Here is a 17209-nt window from a genome sequence, read left to right on the forward strand (position 1 = left end):
TTCCATGTTAACTCAATAATGCATGCTTACACACACACACACACACACACACACACACACACACACACACACACACACACACACACACACACACACACACACACACACACACACACACACAGATACAAATATGTTTTCAATGTCTTTAGGATGTGTTATTGTGAAAAAATATTTTAATGGTCTAACCATTTCATATATTTCATTGTGATCTATATTATCAGTCCAATAATAATAATAAAAAAAAAATAGCTTTAACCATTTGTTTGTTGGCCAAAGCTGAAAGCTGATAAAAAGATTAATACTATGTCTAATACTGCTACTCCCTCTAGTTGACAACAGTGGAATTACAGCCTCCATCTTACAGTTGAAGTGTTTGATGAATGAATAGGAATTTGGTTTTTCACTTATATCTCGGGAACCAGAAGGCGAAAAATTCTGAAACTCAGAGCATAGATAGTGCTTGAGGAGCCCTGTTGAATGAGACCATCACGGTGTTTTTGGGCGATTGGGGCAGGGACTTATGACCGTTCAAATGCATATATTTTGAGGCGTTTATCTCTGGAATGCCCAGGGCAAATTACACCAGATTTGAATCGAAGCGAGCCAAGAACGGGCCCTTTCCAACGAGCTCTCACACAAGGCTCGGGGTGGTCTGGGTCGGGAGTTGCGGTCGTTCAAAGTCGGGGGTCCGCGGGCTTGCGATGCGCGGGGGGGCGCGCTCCCGAGGCCCGCGATGACACGTTTCGATCAAGAGCGTGAAGAGGACCTTACCATCCAAATTTGAGCGCGCAACGACTTTCCGTTTTCAAGTTATGAGTGAATTTGTACTGGGGGGGCGTGGCCTAAATGCCGTTTTACTTTCGTTTTCATGTTAAATGTTAAAATAATGATTTTATAAAGTCTAAATATGAATTATATAACAATATTAGGGAGTAGTATGATGAAATGACAGCAGGGGGCAGTAAAATACCACTTATTGGCTTAATATGGTATTCATTTTAAGGCTACATATTGAAGTGACCCTATTATAGCTATCCAAATGAAGTAGTTCAACTTTTTCTGACAATTATTGATCTAGTGAGTCCAGAGAATTGTATTGCACTGTTTTTTAACATTATTTTATAAACATTATATGATCATATGGAAAACACAATTTACAGCCAATACAGGCAATTTACCATAGGAAATATATGGTTTTAAAGCTTTTTAACAGTTATAGCGCCACCTATCGTCCGATCTACATGAAATTGTGCATGCTTGTTTAGAATGTTATGGCACATATGCTCACCAATTTTCGTGAAGTTCTGAGTTTTCCTTTAGGATTTATAGGCTTTTGAGTGCATTTTGCCACGCCCATTTTCTTTATGACCCAATATACCCATGTGAAAAATGCAAAAGTTCAACTTTTTTTCGATAATTATTGATCTAGAGAGTCCAGAGAATTGTCCTAGACTGGTCTGGTTCCGATCGGGCGAAAAACCAGGGACTAGTTCGCAAAAGTAGGTTTTTAACATATTCATGAATAATTCATTAATGGTTTGATTGACATTAGTGGTTCTTGAGGCAAAGTTGTTGAGCATGAGCAGATCTATCAAATGATATGCATTTTATGACGATAAGTGTAACACCACGTGATTACAGAGCCCAAAAAACTCGTTAGCGCCAACTAGTGGCCGATTTCTTTCAAAATTCGTACAGACCTCTAGGGCCATGAGTCGAACATGCCCATCGAGTTTCGTTCCGATCGACGTCCGTTAACCTTGTCTTATAGGTGCTCAAACTTCATTGGCCGATGGCGGCCATGTTTTTTGAGATACACCAATGTCCTCATAGACATACATGGCACCTTGGACCAAGACACTGCATACCAATTTTCAAGTCAATCGGACTAACGGTCAGGTGGTTATGGGCCGTTTTATGTTTTTTTCATGTCATAGCGCCACCATGTGGCCATTCGCCGCGGTTTTTTTACTGTGACCTCAAATTGACCTCTTACACATTTGTACCGAGTTTGGTGAAGATACCTCATTTACTTCTGGAGTTATAGCCGTTTTAGTAAAATAGGCTCCTCCCACAACATACATTTGGGCGCCCCTTAGCGACCGTGAATGGAAATTTCGACTTTTTTTCGATAATTATTGATATTCAGACTCCAGAGAACATTTCTGCACTGGTTTGGTTCCGATCGGGCAAAAAACCAGGGACTAGTTCGCAAAAGTAGGTTTTTGACAAAATTCAAAATGGCGGAAAATCTATCATGGCGGAAATGAAATCGGAGATATACGTTTTGTTCGTCAGGCATCCAGCTTTCCAATGATATAAGACACTTGAGTCTACGACATACGGTCTAGGAGTTATGAGCAGTTTCGCGCTTTTGGTCGCTATAGCGCCACCTATGGGCCATTCGAGGTCATAATTTGATAACCTCTCCTCGATTTTTGTACTACCATATGGCAAAGTTTCAAAGTTCCAGCTCTTACGGTTTGGGCTGCACGATGCGTTTTACGGCAGAAGAAAAATAATAATAAAAATCAGGACAATTACAATAGGGTTTCAGCACTTCGTGCTTGAACCCCTAATAAAAATCAGCACAATTACAATAGGGTTTCAGCATTTCATGCTTGAACCCCTAATTATGAAAGTCAAGAAAGTCACAGTTTGTCATAAAACAGAAGAGTAACATTTCGTTTTATGTGAAAATCGCTCAATGAACTACATCTCTCGTCTCGCACTACGTCACCAACATGCTCGTATGTGTGCAGTCTGGTACAAAACACTCAGGCATGACGGCGTAATGTTACGATTATAACGTAAGACTATAGAAAAAATGGCAGATGTTAGCTTCAGTAAAGTTAGCTTCATTCATTGAGAGAAAAGGTATGACGTCACATGTGCGCCTTTTGGGTTTGTAGTCTTTGTAATTACGTATTTTCACAGTCTTATACCTCAACAGTTTTACATCAAACTGCGACTTTCTTGACTTTAAAATGTATCTTTTAAATTGACAAACATCATATGTGCAATTCAGCGCACAATTCAAACGAGATCAAAATATTTGTTGTCTCTCGCCATTGACTACCATACAATATTTTTCCGAAATAAGGTCCCATGGTGGTCCACCGGAAGGGGAGGGACTTAGGCTCTCTATAGTCTGTTATTCTCAATTCGTTGGGTTCACAGATTGAACTAGTGGAGGGGTTTGAGACAGATGCGGCCCTTTTTTCAGCCCTTACCCGCTGGTTCCTCTGCTCAATCTCGGGATACGGAAGCCCACTCTGTGGCTTCTTCCGCCCCGAGTGAGAGTTTAATGTTGTCTAGCTCTGAGGAGTTAGACTTCCTCAGCATTGATGTGGGATATTTTGGTGGTACGCCAGCAGTATCCCCGCAGTACGCAGAGCTTATGGAGGTTGTGTCTCGGGCTGTGTCTGTACTAAACATTGTCTGGCCAGCCGAGAAGCCAGAAGCGCTTAGAAAAAGCAAGTTAGATGAGCGCTTCCAGCAGTCACAGCCACAACCTCTACGTCGGGGCTTACCGTTCTTCCCAGATCTCCACACTGAGGTGACAAGATCGTGGAAAAAGCCAGTCTCCTCTCGCATATCTAGTCCCACGGTCCGTCATTATTCTTCGATTGTGGGGCTTAAGGAGAACTATGGGACGATGCCCAGGGTTGAAGACACTTAGGCTGCTTATCTCTCCCCTGTCACTGCGTCGTCAGTGAATTTTTTTGGGGACGGATTAAAATTATTTTTTGAGACCGTTTACATCTCTGAAAGTATGTTTAATCTGAATGTGTCTGACTGTGTATTTCCAAGTGTTTTTAAATAGCTCTCAGTTTCTGTTTTTCTGTACAGAGGTTTGCAAAGATTGCAATATCCACAAAGATAGCAATATCCAAAATCCTTGTCGGGAAATTTTTGGTTCCCATGAGGAAAACAGCTAATAAATCAATCAGAATATAGAATATACAGTTTGTACAGCTTTCAAATCATTATATCTATGGAATGTTCTCATAAAATGTGTGTGTGTGTCTCTTCTCTGAGGGTTGTTCTCCTCACAGTGTGAGGGCGCTGTCAGGACTAGCATTAGTGGGGCGTTAACAAGCGAGCTCACTATCTGACATACAGTTGCCTTGGAGACATAGAAGTGGATCATCACCGGCTGCCGCCACCTGTCCTACTTGCTTGCTAATCATGTGGCAGACACTCTTTTTAGGTTATAGTACACTGATTTCTGAGAGATGCACGTACAGGTCACCTCTACAGTACATGGGATCAAACGCTTGACCTTGTAGGTTTTGTCTTTAACACGGTTGGTACCAGCATCCCATCAATAATTCAAAAGAAAAACTCTCTGTCTGTCAGCGGTAACACAGTGATTGTGTCCATAACAAACGCTTGAAGAGAAGCACCTGCCGTGACAGCTGCAGGCAGGATGGACTTCTGAACACAAAGGCGCACACATGTGTTTTGCCTAGAAATGGCCCTGAGTGTAATATCTTATGTATAAAAAATGAAACCATTGTAATACCTTTTTTTTTTTTTACATGTTGGAAGTAATGTAAATTAGAAATGTGCAATATTAAAATTACTACAATATGAATTTTAAATTTAAATACTATTGCGTGTAAATAAATCAAAAGGACAAAATTTAAAATTAATAATTTATTTTAAGTGCAGCTTCGTATTACTTATGTACTATTATAGTATTAATATTTTTTAGCTTAGTAATTTTGTTGTGCTTTTGTCATTTGTATTATTTTTTGTAATATTTCTATTTAGCTTTCCATTTTTTATTCAGTTTTAGTAATTGTGGTACATTTAAAAATGTTGTGTATGTTTTTTTTTATCTAATATTTATATTTATAGTTTATTACAGCTTTATTTCAATTAATGAAAACCATTTTGATAGTTTTAGTTAACAATAAGACTGATCACAACATGAAAATTTAAAGAATGAAAAATGTAAAATGTAAGACTTTTTAAGACTTTTTTTTCAAGAGCTGCACAAATAAAATTAATATCGTAGGCCTATGTCCATACAAAACACACCCATACAATCTTTTCCTTTATTATTCAGGCTGGAGCGCACATTCAACTGCAAATTTAAAATAATCAAAAGAGGTTTTATTCAATATATACATATGCATTGAAATAGTATAATCTATATATTGAATGTGTTAAAAAAATTTCTTAGTCTAATCTTCCTGTGACGGGACAGTCCAAAGAGAAGCCACAAGATTTTATGTTTAGTTAGCAGCCAGATACAATATATATATATATAGACTTTTTATGGCCTTAAATTTGATCTTATCTTTTAAGACCCACAGAAACCCTGATGAGAAAAAAGTGTGAGTAAAAAAATGTCCTAATGTCTGTGTGTGTGTGTGTGTGTGTGTGTGTGTGTGTGTGTGTGTGTGTGTGTGTGTGTGTGTGTGTGTGTGTGTGTGTGTGTGTGTATATAAATCCTAATCATTCAGTATCATATACTGTATATTACTGTACTATGTGGTACTGCTAAAATATTTTATGTAGTATTAAGGTAATATATGAAGGTGATCGAATCAAAAGGCTCCACCAATAACACTTTTCCTCACTATCTTTCAAAACGGACTGACGTCATAGGAAGATCTTCTCTGGTCATGATGCTGTTAGTTGATAGTCTGAATCTCTCAATATTCAGATTAAAACCCACAGTTTTGGGTAAAAACTGAGCTTATTGTATGTTAAAAGCATGTTAAATAGTGAATCTCCCTCAGTCTGATTCAGAAATTAAACATTGCTGCGATACAAATTTGGATGACTCATTCGGACAATATTTGACTGACAAATCTATAACAGACAACTAGACATCACACCCATTCCTCTGCAAATTAGAATTGATATTTCAGTCCGTGGGAACCTGAATTGCATCAATACAACAGACGCAAGGTCTGAGATCAGGATGCCAACATTTAACATCCCTATTGATCATCTCTTAATTGAGGTGATGGCATGTGTAAATGTGTCAGGTATCCGTTCTTCTCAAAAAAAGAACTGAATGAAAACATACCCAGGCAAAAGATTTGCAGCCTTATTTTTTTCCACCTGTGTGTATGTGTATGAGATGTGTGTGTGAAGCATTACGTCAAGGTCATCCTTCCACTGGTGTTCCTTCTGCAGTTTCTCTGCAGCAGTCGCCAGCGTCTGCAAACATAAGGAACAAGATGAAAGTTTTAAAGAATGTATATGTATAGGCCCAAACATACACATATAACATAGAAAATTGATCAAACGTGATAGTGCATTAGCATATTAGAATGATTTCTGAAGTGGCACTGGAGACGGGAGTAATGGCTGCTGAAAGTTCAGCTCTGCATCACAGAAATCAATTACATTTTAAAATATATTACAATTGAAAAAAAAATTTTAGAAAACAATTTTAAATTGCAATAAGATTCCAAAATATTACTGTATTTTTGATCAAATAAATGCAGCCTTGGTGAGCATAAGAGACAAACTTCATGTCGAAAGTTTTTTTTTTTAAAAAAAAATCATATCGACTAAACTTTTGGTATATCGTATATATAAAATACCATTTTAAAACAGAAAAAAGGACAACAAAACCTAATTCGTTCTAACATTATGTAATCATCTAGATATAGTTTCGCTTTATTGACTTTCTCAAATCTAATAAAAGAGCCTCAGGACCAAACCTTAACATCCTGACACTTTACAACACAATAGAAGTGTTAAGATGAAGTTCCAATATAAATATGTAATGTATTTATCATTCAATCAACAATCAGAGTTAATTTGGGAAATGTAGCTCAGATTATCAAAGTGAGAAGACACATGACCTGCATTCAGCCTTTACTCCAGATTCTCTGCTTCTGAGAAAACCCCTCAGTGATGGCACACTAAATTTAGACAGCAGCTCAGGTCCAGTCCAGGTCTCCTCAACTGATTAGGTTAATAACAGTATAATCTGGTCTGTACTAGAAACTCACTGTATGCCTAATTTCCCCTGGGAACTTTCACAACTCCTTCACGAAACTTGTCCTGGAGGCCTTTTCTTTATATTTCCTTCTTTTTTTTTTTTTTTTTTTACTTTTTATTGGCCTTGAAATTAGATTGAAGATTAGGGGTTCATGATGTCAAATCAATCTCGAAAACCATGGGACCTCAAAACAAATTAAGAAATTCTCATTTGCTGCCACAGATCACACTAGTTGAGATGGAGAGATTTTGATCAAAGAAACAGTGGTGGGATTGTCATTTTCGGGCAGTTTATAATAAAGGCTAAAGCTTCATCTTCACTTCTTGGAACATGTCATGTGGTGCAACCACCACGCAGAAACGTAAAACAGGAAAAATAATATAAAAGCCTCATGACTGTTTGTCAAGGTCAATAAATATTTTGAAATTATCAGATAATTTGACCTTTTTTATGACAGGCAAGTTTAGTTCAAAAACGTCATGTGGCGTGACTTCCCAGATACAATGATATTTATTGATTAATGATTCATGATATTTTGTAAAAAATAATTTAGGACGGACAGTTTAAATAGTTAAGAAGTGTGGGTTAATAACTGTATGTACTTAAATCTTGATAAGATCAAATAAAATAAGAAACATGATGTCAGTTTACATTTTTTATTTTAACTTTTCTTAATTTTTTTTAAGATTTTTCCATGAATGCCACTAAAGCAGATAGCCAACATACACAAATCTTGCATTATCTTAACAGATCTTTGAAGGCTTTCTACGCTGCAAGCACAAAATGTAGTGGATTTTCAAGGTCTCATGATGTTAATCCAAACAAAAGATCCACCGGAGTATCGCCTTTATAATAAGACAAAAAAAAAAAAAAAAAATTGAATCACTTGATCCTCCAGGGAAAAAGAATGAACAAATGTAACGCATGGCTAGATGATGAAACTTCAGACATCCCATAATAACCCATTGACCCCGGGGTCTACGCACTCTGATGAGCTGTTGCCATAACAACCCCAGCGGTGTGGTCTCAGTCTCATTAGGACTGGGGTGTGTGTTTGTCTTAGTGCACACAATCCAGGCAGGATGGGTAGTCCGTAGTTCTCAAGTGAGACCACAATCTGCATGGCAAGAGCCTTGATTTTCAGCACACAGATCCTGCATCAGCATTCAAACATGTCTCATCTCAGATTGACCAGGGTTGTTGCCAAATTTCACTGGGTCTGGAACTATGTGGGTGTCTTCCCTGTAAGTTAATATAAAGACATGTACAGTAGTTGGCAATCCAATTCCCACTAGGAGGCTTTGGACTGATGGACAGACGTTTTTTCCCTCTTCACCTTACTGGGCTATCCATCGCTATAAGGTCTCTCTCTTATGGAATAATTAGAAATAATAAAGTTTTATTTTCAGTAAAACCTAATAAAACTTAAACTTAATATGTTAGGCCAGGGGTGTCAAACTCATTTTCACTGAGGGCCACTTCAGCATTATGGCTGCCCTCAAAGGGCCGGTTGTAACTGTAAGACTTTTAAAATGTTAATATATTGTCTCTTTATTTGATATTACTTATTTAAGTTACAAATATTGTATATGCATTTGCAGAGGTGTTTCTAGGTTTTAGAAACATCAGGGGATGAGCCCGAAACATCAGGGGCTGGGTAATAATGATTTGATACAGAGAATAATGTATATTGAATGCAGGGGCAAACTGGCTCAAAAATTCTGCCTTGGCACTGTAGCCACACCAGCACACATTACCACACAGTCATGCGTATTCAAATGTGAGGTAGTTAGGGGGGTTCGGGGACATGCTCCCCCGATAAAATTTGGATTTCTCTGACCTACATATGTGCATTTTAAGGTGTTTAAAGGCCAAAAAATTGGGATAACAATAGCTTTAAAAGCATGTCAGTGGGCAGTAGCATAAATTATTTGTCAAGATAACAGATTCTTAAAAATGAGAATGAGGATAAATGTTGCAATGAATGATCCACAGTACAAAATGGAAATGCAGAATGTTTCTGCTTATTGTTGACAATACACAATCACATATTCCAGACAGGAATGGCCTTAAATGAGAAATATTTCAAGGATTATTTTGCATAGATGTTATTTCAATCAGACACCAGTGCAATCTTTTTGTGTCCAGAGGCAAATGAGCAATTTATATTAGCATTAAAGATTGGTTTCAGCAACTTGTTTCTTTCCTGAGTTAAACAATGTTTTTGGACCTAATCAGTTTAAAGTTCAATTGTTCGATCATAAAGACAGTCACTTGTCGTCACCTACTGACTTAAGGCCAATGGGCTTTATGCACAGCTACACTACTTCCTGAACTTCAGCCAGCTCTTTGTTTCCTGTCTGTCATTATTGGACAAACTGATTAATCCAGGTGTGCCTGACCTCAGTAACAATAATCAGACACACCTGGATTAATCAGTTTGTCCAATAATGACAGACAGGAAACAAAGAGCTGGCTGAAGTTCAGGAAGTAGTGTAGCTGTGCATAAAGCCCATTTATACTTCTGCGTCGGGTGCGCGTAGAAGGCACAGCGTAGCATACGCATTGACGTGTACCATACGTCGTACCCTGACGCGCACCTCCTCAAAAATGTAACTACGCGTCGCGGCGACGCGGACCGCAAGATCTGTGATTGGTCGGCTGGATAGCATCGCGTTTCCTTCTACGCATTTCCGGAATGATCTTCTGCACTCTGCACCGCCCGCCCGCCATTTTTAAATTCCGAAGATCAGTGAAGAGCCATGGAAATAGACCAAGTAGGGTGACCAGATGAGATTGGCTGAAATTCGGGGGGGGGGGGATCTATGGGTCTGGGGTGACGGGATGGGGGGCTTCTATGATATCAGACTGCGTAGCCTATAATAAAAGATAATGAATTTCAAACCTGAACCAAACATATTTTTATTCAAAGATAAAATTGATTTATTCAACAGTCTGTCATTATTCTGTATTGACAGGTGCAATATTTGAAAATCGATCATATATTTTTTTTTATTACATTTATATCTGCATTTATGTAAAAACTTAAACTTTCAAACATCAAAATGTCATTTATTAATATGTTTTCATGTCAAAATGACATACAAACATCTTTTCCTATTCTGTTTTGCTTGCTATTTTGCAGGCTTGCGTGTCGCGTGAAAAATAGGCGTCGGTTCTGTTTCTAGCATGCACGCGTTTTCCGCGCGGCTCGAGGCGCGCCTGAGACGCACGTGTCACGCAGGCAGTGTGCAAGCTCTAACCTGTTAACAGGGAGCCGAAATAAAAACGGACACGCCACGCAGCCAGTGTGTCGCCGGCCTCAACCTCCGCAGACAGTTTTTAATGTTTATAAGACAATAACTACTCAAGATTTTGCTTTAGTATAATTTTCGGGACAATTAGGGCCAGATTCGGGATTCGGGACAATAGTTTCGATTTCGGGACTGTCCCGAATTTTTCGGGACGTCTGGTCACCCTAAGACCAAGTGACCGAGAGATTGCTTGAAGAAGTGCGGAAATACAGCCATCTGTATGACTCCTTCAGTCGCCATTGCTCGTAGAAACCTAAACTCAAAACAGCCGCGAGGAATGTAAACACAGTGGAACTGGAACATTAAAACCCACCCGCGCCAACTAGCGTTTCGGCGGTGTAACTGCAGAGCAACACAGACATTCGCAGAAGTATAAATGCTCACGACGGCGTCGCCTACGTGCGTGGCCTACGACGTACACTACGGCGTACACTCGACGCAGAAGTATAAATTGGCCTTTAATGATGCAAGTGGCGCAAACACAGACAAGCGGAGTGATACAAATGGTGAAAAGGCAAATACTGGTACCTATATTAAAATAATATAAAATATCAATATATTATTCTTCAATCAGTTCTATGCAGCAGAATCAGATTTAACAGATTTATTTTTTGACCAATTGTCAAAATAAAGTATAGTCCTACAAAGCTATTTTTATCAGAGCATGAGCAGAGCAGGGAGAGGACCAGTGACCGAGAGGATCGTGATTCGTGTAATTTTACCAGTGTTGCCCAGCACGGCTACACACCATGTTACAGCACAGTAGTGCTATTGCAAAAAGAAACAAGTCCAGAGAAATTTCATGTTGGCACGTTTTTTTTTTAGCGGACTTTGCCTTTCCGGTGAGCGTGAGCAGAGCTGGCAACACACACACACACACACACTCACACGGAGGTTGCTTGCGGAACACTGAGCAGAACGCATTGTGAACACGGAGCGGAGAGCACAGCTCGCACACACATCGCTTCGAAGTTATGCATCTTCGGAAGCGGACTCGCACGCAAAGTCATAAAACACGCTGAGCCAGAGTCAAACCATCGCCGAACACGGAGGGGTGCAGCGGCTTTTTAGTATCTTTCGGCCAAAAAACGAAAATGTTATTTTCGGCCGAAAATTTTTGGCAGCCTAAATTTCGTTGCATCCCTAATTTTAAGACACCCATATGCTCTCGCGGGCCATATAAAATAATGTGGCGGGCCGGAATACGCCCACGGGCCTTGAGTTTGACACATGTGTGTTAGGCTATATTACGTTTTTTTGCCCGCCCCCGAATTGCCGCCAATTCGAAGTGAACGTAAAATGCGCACAGCCGGGCATTCATAAGAGTTTTAAAAGTGAGATGGAGAAGATTGGAAAAACTCCAACATTCACTAACTACATTTTACTTTCGCTTCGAATTAGCGGCAATTCGGGAGCAGCAAAAAACCTTAAGTTTAAGTTTTATTAGGTTTTATTCAAAATAAAACTTTATTATTTATATTTAATTCCCAGAATACTTAAAGGAACCGTATGTAAGATTGTGGCCAAAACTGGTACTGCAATCACTTTCAAATTACTGTAGAGCGGTGTATCACCTCCCCCTCCCCCCTGACTCGAGGTTGCCAGTTAGGCTGCAGGATCCAGCAGGAACGTAGGCTGCTACAAGGAGCTTCCAATGGCAAGTGACGAGTCCTACACAGTACGTTTTTTTTTTCTGACTTTGTCACGACGTATTTCGGATTCATGACGAGGTCTTTTAGGTTTCGTAACGTTAGACATTTTTTATCGGACACGTTTGTAGCTGCAGCTGTGGTAACTAGAGCAGAGCTGGCAACCCGGATGCCGAAACACTACTGACTTTGTGATTGGTAGATAGGTGGAGGGTGGAGCATCAGGCCAAAACACAACATGACAACATCAACATCAGTTGAGGGCTGCAACTTCCCTTTTAAATGACAATATCCTGGCCGGACTACTGTTGTCAGTGATAAAGTATTTGAAATGAACATGATTTCTTAATGTCTAGTGACATATCAGGGCCATTTTATGATTAATTGAAATACATTTCTTACATACGGTTCCTTAAATGAAAAACAAAAATAAATCAACAAAGGATGACTGCACACACATTCATTCATAAAACGGGGGTATATGTGCCCTCTGGCTAACCCAATTACATGACTAATTAAAGCAATAATTAAATAATATATATGTGCATTCTCCTTTGATGAGGACACTTTAACATTAAATAAGTAAAACTCTACTATACCCAGCTTGTGTCTCTGTATAACAGCACTACATTCAGCATTTAAAAAAAAGCATTGACAAGCTCTTGAAAAGTCAGCCAATTACCCTTGAATCTTGCCACAGTGTTGAGGAATGATGGAAGAAATGGTGTGAAATGCTGCAGGGTGGATTTGTCAAGTCTCCCTGCTGTTCTGAATGTGTGTCATTTAGCTCAGTTAGTTTAACAGGATCTCTATTTTGTCTCATTTTTGTTTTTATATTTTCTTGTTTCAACAGCTGCTGTACACATCATAATGTGTACAATATTCACTGCACATTCATCAAAGCATGAAAGGTAAACTTTCATGAAAGGTAAATCATAAAAGACATTTCATTTTAATGCATGCATGTGTGTCTATCCTACTCTATTCAACACAACAAAGAAACAAAGACAGCGTGCGATAGCTGTATGAAACACAATGAAGCCATGAAACCCATAAACACAACATCTGAATAATAATTAAAAAAATACATGCACTATGTCCCTTACTAAGCAGTACATTACAGTTAAAAATTTTAGGGTCAGTAATTATTTTTGTTTTAAAGAATTTAATACTTTTATTCAGTAAGGATGCATTCAATTGATCAAAAATGGCAGTAAAGACATTTATAATGTTACATTAGATTTTAACATTTCATTTATAAAAAAACTATTTTTATTTTTTTTAAAGTGTACTTGGTGGTACAGTCAGTATTAAATGGTAATGCCATGGTACTTTGATAGCCTAAATGGGATCCTGTGGCTAGTTGTCACTTTTTACACCAGTGGATATTTCTCTGGCTGGGTTTTTTTAATTTACTTTTTTATAACCGTATAGACACTATTCTAGGCTTTTCAGAATTTGAACTGTAAAAACAATGAAACAGCAAAAATGTAAAAGTTAACACAAAAGTGGCCAGCACAAATTTTAATTAATAAATTATATAAATGTATATCATTTAGTGACAGCTTGCCCCTGATTTAAAAAAATACCCTTGACCTGAGAACACAGTTCACCCTTTCAGTTAAAATCTTATATTTGACCTCCCAGGGACTGCCCCCAGAAATAATGAATTACCATAGTCAATAAATAGTTATATTCACATACAGGCACTTGGTAGTACTACAGTACTTGACAAAAGTGTTTAAATGTACAAACAAAGAGCCACAATGAAAAAGTGAAGGTAAAATATGATTTTAAAGGCTAGAGAAATTAAAAGAAACAGTGGCTAGTGTGTCCTCCTTAAATAAATATATACATTTTATCCTAAAATCTTGGATCTATGACAACATGACCGCCAGCCAAATCAAAATGAGATGAATAGGGTCCATTTATTAATTTAGTAAATGAAAATCTGAAGCTGTAGACTTTATAACAGTTGCTGGAAAACGTCCATATTGTGAGCGGCACTCTTAACCGTTCAATGTGACTCAACAACATGGAGACAATGAACTTCTGAACTTCTCTCAAGATATCAATACTCTGGCTACGACAGCACGTGAAAATACGGTTGTGGAAATCGAGTTGTTTTCACGCCTCTCAGCACAGTGTAAACACAGACTATAAAAAAAGAAGACTGTGATCCCAATAACGCTAATCATGTTCGGCCTGGCAAAGGCTGATGGAAGCTGGAGCTTGAGGCAGGGTAAACTAACTGTACTGTCTTTCCAGAGTTCAATAGGAGCCATTTTGGCTCAAGGTGGGAAAAGTGTGATGCTTATTGGGGATCCACCACCTGTCACTGTTCCAAGCCAAACAGTGAGGAAACTGGCATCCAGCACTACTATTCAACATACTGAAGACCAGCCTGAGGCCAAGGGATATGATCCACAACACCACAACATAGTTTGAAACAGATGGCTCCATATATATGTGTGTGTAGAGATACAGCTCTTCTTTCAAAATGCCTCTCCCAGGATAGTAAAACCTGAAAATACATTCATTGTTAGGACATTTTTTTGTGTGAAAAAAGAAGGAAAAAAAGAAAGAAAAAAATTCAGTAAACATCAAAGAAAACAGAAACTATTAGAAAATAAATGTCTAAATAAATGATTGTGAGGGTTAGATTTAAGGATAGAAAAAAAAAAAAGTTTATTACATTGTAAATGTTTAATCATATTGACTATAGTAGTATTTTGTACAGAGACAGAAATATTTTTTTGTTGTAGGACCACAATAAGATTAAATGAAGATTAAATGGAGAATTTGTTCTTCTGCTTCTAAGATTTGGTGTACACAGGTGTATCTAGAAAGAGATTTCAGAAAAGATCTTAAAGTTGCAAACTTTGCTCATATTTGTCAAATCTGAAATCTGAGATCATCATATTGTTCCAACACCAAATTATCTGGGTGAAAATTTACATGTTAACTTTATAGCTCTATACTCCTAATCTCTCATTTGCGTTGAGTATATCTAGCCAAACAACAACACTTGGAGACCCATCAGCCTCTTCCAGTCTCAGTCTCACTAAAAAAGATCAGTGAATCAACTGTAAGATTACCCATCCTCATACCATCCCATTAAAGTTCCCAGCATAGGGTGTTTAAGCAGAAGTGAAAATATCTCCCAGTACAGTCACACTGTGGGAGGACAGCACTGTAATTATGCAGCTCTGCATTGCTTGAGATGAGAGTTTAACTACTGCCAGCTCTCACACTAGTGCTTCATTATGTCTCATATTAGGTTGGTGGAGTTTGCAGAAAGTTAGTGTGAGCCTTCTATCATTTGTTTCCAACACTTGTTGTTTTGAGACAGGCGGTACAGCTAAGTTTAGCAGTGTCTGTGTATGGAGCCAAGGTACCGCAGAAACCAACAGCCACTAGGATCTGGTGATGAAAACACAGTCAGATGTCTTACTATAAATGTTTTGCCAGTGACCGATATATTTTAGATCCCCGGGGCAGTTCCAACAGGCAGAACATAGGCTATTAAGTACATCAAGACAAAAAAGGGCTCTTCCCATTTCCTGAGTTGTTATGGAAGTCACAGTCATTTACGCTGCTCAATTAGTTCAGTTATTTGACATGTGGTACCTTTGACAGCCGTTTGTCCTCTGAGAAGCACTGGATGCTTATGGGGATTGTACTCTGACGGCATACCCTTTGTCCGTCCTTCAAGTCCTCACTCTACCCCATTACAATGAGGGACTAATTCAGTACATATCCCAAGGTGTAGTTCTCCTTCCTAAAATCTAATCAGTCAGTCTAGACTTTCACAGAAATTGAGTAAGACTACAACCAGTGTTTGGGATGGAAGAATATGGAGGGATATATATATAGCCCTCCATCAGGAGAAATAAAAAGCAACAATCTGAATAATGTATTACTTAAACAACAAGAAAGAGTTGGAAGGGGTTAGTGGTATAAAGAAACACACCATCCTCTCATCGCTTAAAAGTAATAGCACACCTTTCCTCAACAAGCTAACTGTACTGGAGTGAACTGAACATCATTGAAACCGGACAAAACAACCCAGTGCTGTTTACTGATGTTATCCTGAAACTCTCTGGCCCTTCACTGCACATCATCGAAAGAAAGACTGATAGAATACGAAACGAGTGCAGACAGGAGAGGGAAAGGGCTTCTGGAGATTAATTTAGTGTGTACAGTATTGGCCCATGAGAGTCTGCAATCTAGTTTCCAGAAGCTCTATAATGATATTTAGCTGTCTAAGAATCAGCGCATAGAACGACTGAACTGGCTGGTGCTGTTTTATCTGCAACATCAAACAGAGCGCAAACAAACACCCTTCCTTTCCATCTGTTGTGTCCCTTTTGATGGATGCAAGCGGCTCTTTCCTCAGTGTGTGTCTCTCTCTCTGTCATGCTTTTCATTTTTCTTCCTTTTGATGCAGCATTTAGCAGTTGGGCTCTCAGATCACTGTGAAAGAACCTTTTTTTCTTTCTAAAAACAGAAGCGGATACTTTGAATTACCATACGTACACAGTACACACTCTGGATCTGTTCCAAAACTTTGGCACCACCTAGACAGAACTAGCTTCACAGACACAATCATGACACAAATGAGATGTACTACATTTATGAAACAATTAAAAGTATAAAGTGTCAAAAACAGATCAAACTAAAAAAAATTGACTATTATACATCTTTGTGTGTATTCATCCATCCATCCATCCATCTATCTATCCATCTGTCCATATGTCTACCTGTCCATCTCCCCTCTATCTAATTGCTAGTTGGTTTAATTGGCATTGAAAGAAGGTACTCAACTTTCAAAAAATTTCGATTGTCAACCTCAATAGGGCAAAATAAATATTTTAGTAGCGGTTTTATTTATTCATATTTGCAAACCTGTTGGCAAAATTTGAGACATGTCCAATTTGTGTGATTTTTTAATTGTCATACAGTAAAGATCAAAATAAAATAGAAAGTTTTAGATTATATATATATATATATATATATATATATATATATATATATATATATAAACCCATAATTTAGCTAATTTAGTGCTAGATAAAAGGCTAAATGCTTATTTGCCTTTACTGATAACTTCCTATAAATTTAAGAGGGAATTTTTATAAAAAAAATTCTTATAATACATTGGGTAACAGGATTAAATGCTTGAATATAACGTATGTCGTCTGCACTACAATGTCCCAAATGACCATTTCAAGGCCAAAAATGTACAGGCATTTCAAGATCAATTTTGT

General features: G+C 38.2%; 1 protein-coding gene across 3 annotated transcripts in view; it reads right to left on the bottom strand.

Moving 5' to 3' along the window:
* The window catches only part of cacna2d1a (calcium channel, voltage-dependent, alpha 2/delta subunit 1a), an 82993-nt gene that overhangs the window by 42101 nt on the left and 23683 nt on the right, over positions 1–17209 (bottom strand). For all 3 annotated transcript variants that reach the window (XM_082167789.1, XM_082167791.1, XM_082167790.1), the window contains exon 4: positions 6124–6183. In XM_082167789.1, the coding sequence (XP_082023915.1) occupies positions 6124–6183 (60 nt within the window). The remainder of the gene's footprint in view (positions 1–6123; positions 6184–17209) is intronic.

The sequence above is a fragment of the Leuciscus leuciscus genome (assembly GCF_965113295.1).
Source record: "Leuciscus leuciscus genome assembly, chromosome: 4".
NCBI classification, from domain to species: domain Eukaryota; kingdom Metazoa; phylum Chordata; class Actinopteri; order Cypriniformes; family Leuciscidae; genus Leuciscus; species Leuciscus leuciscus.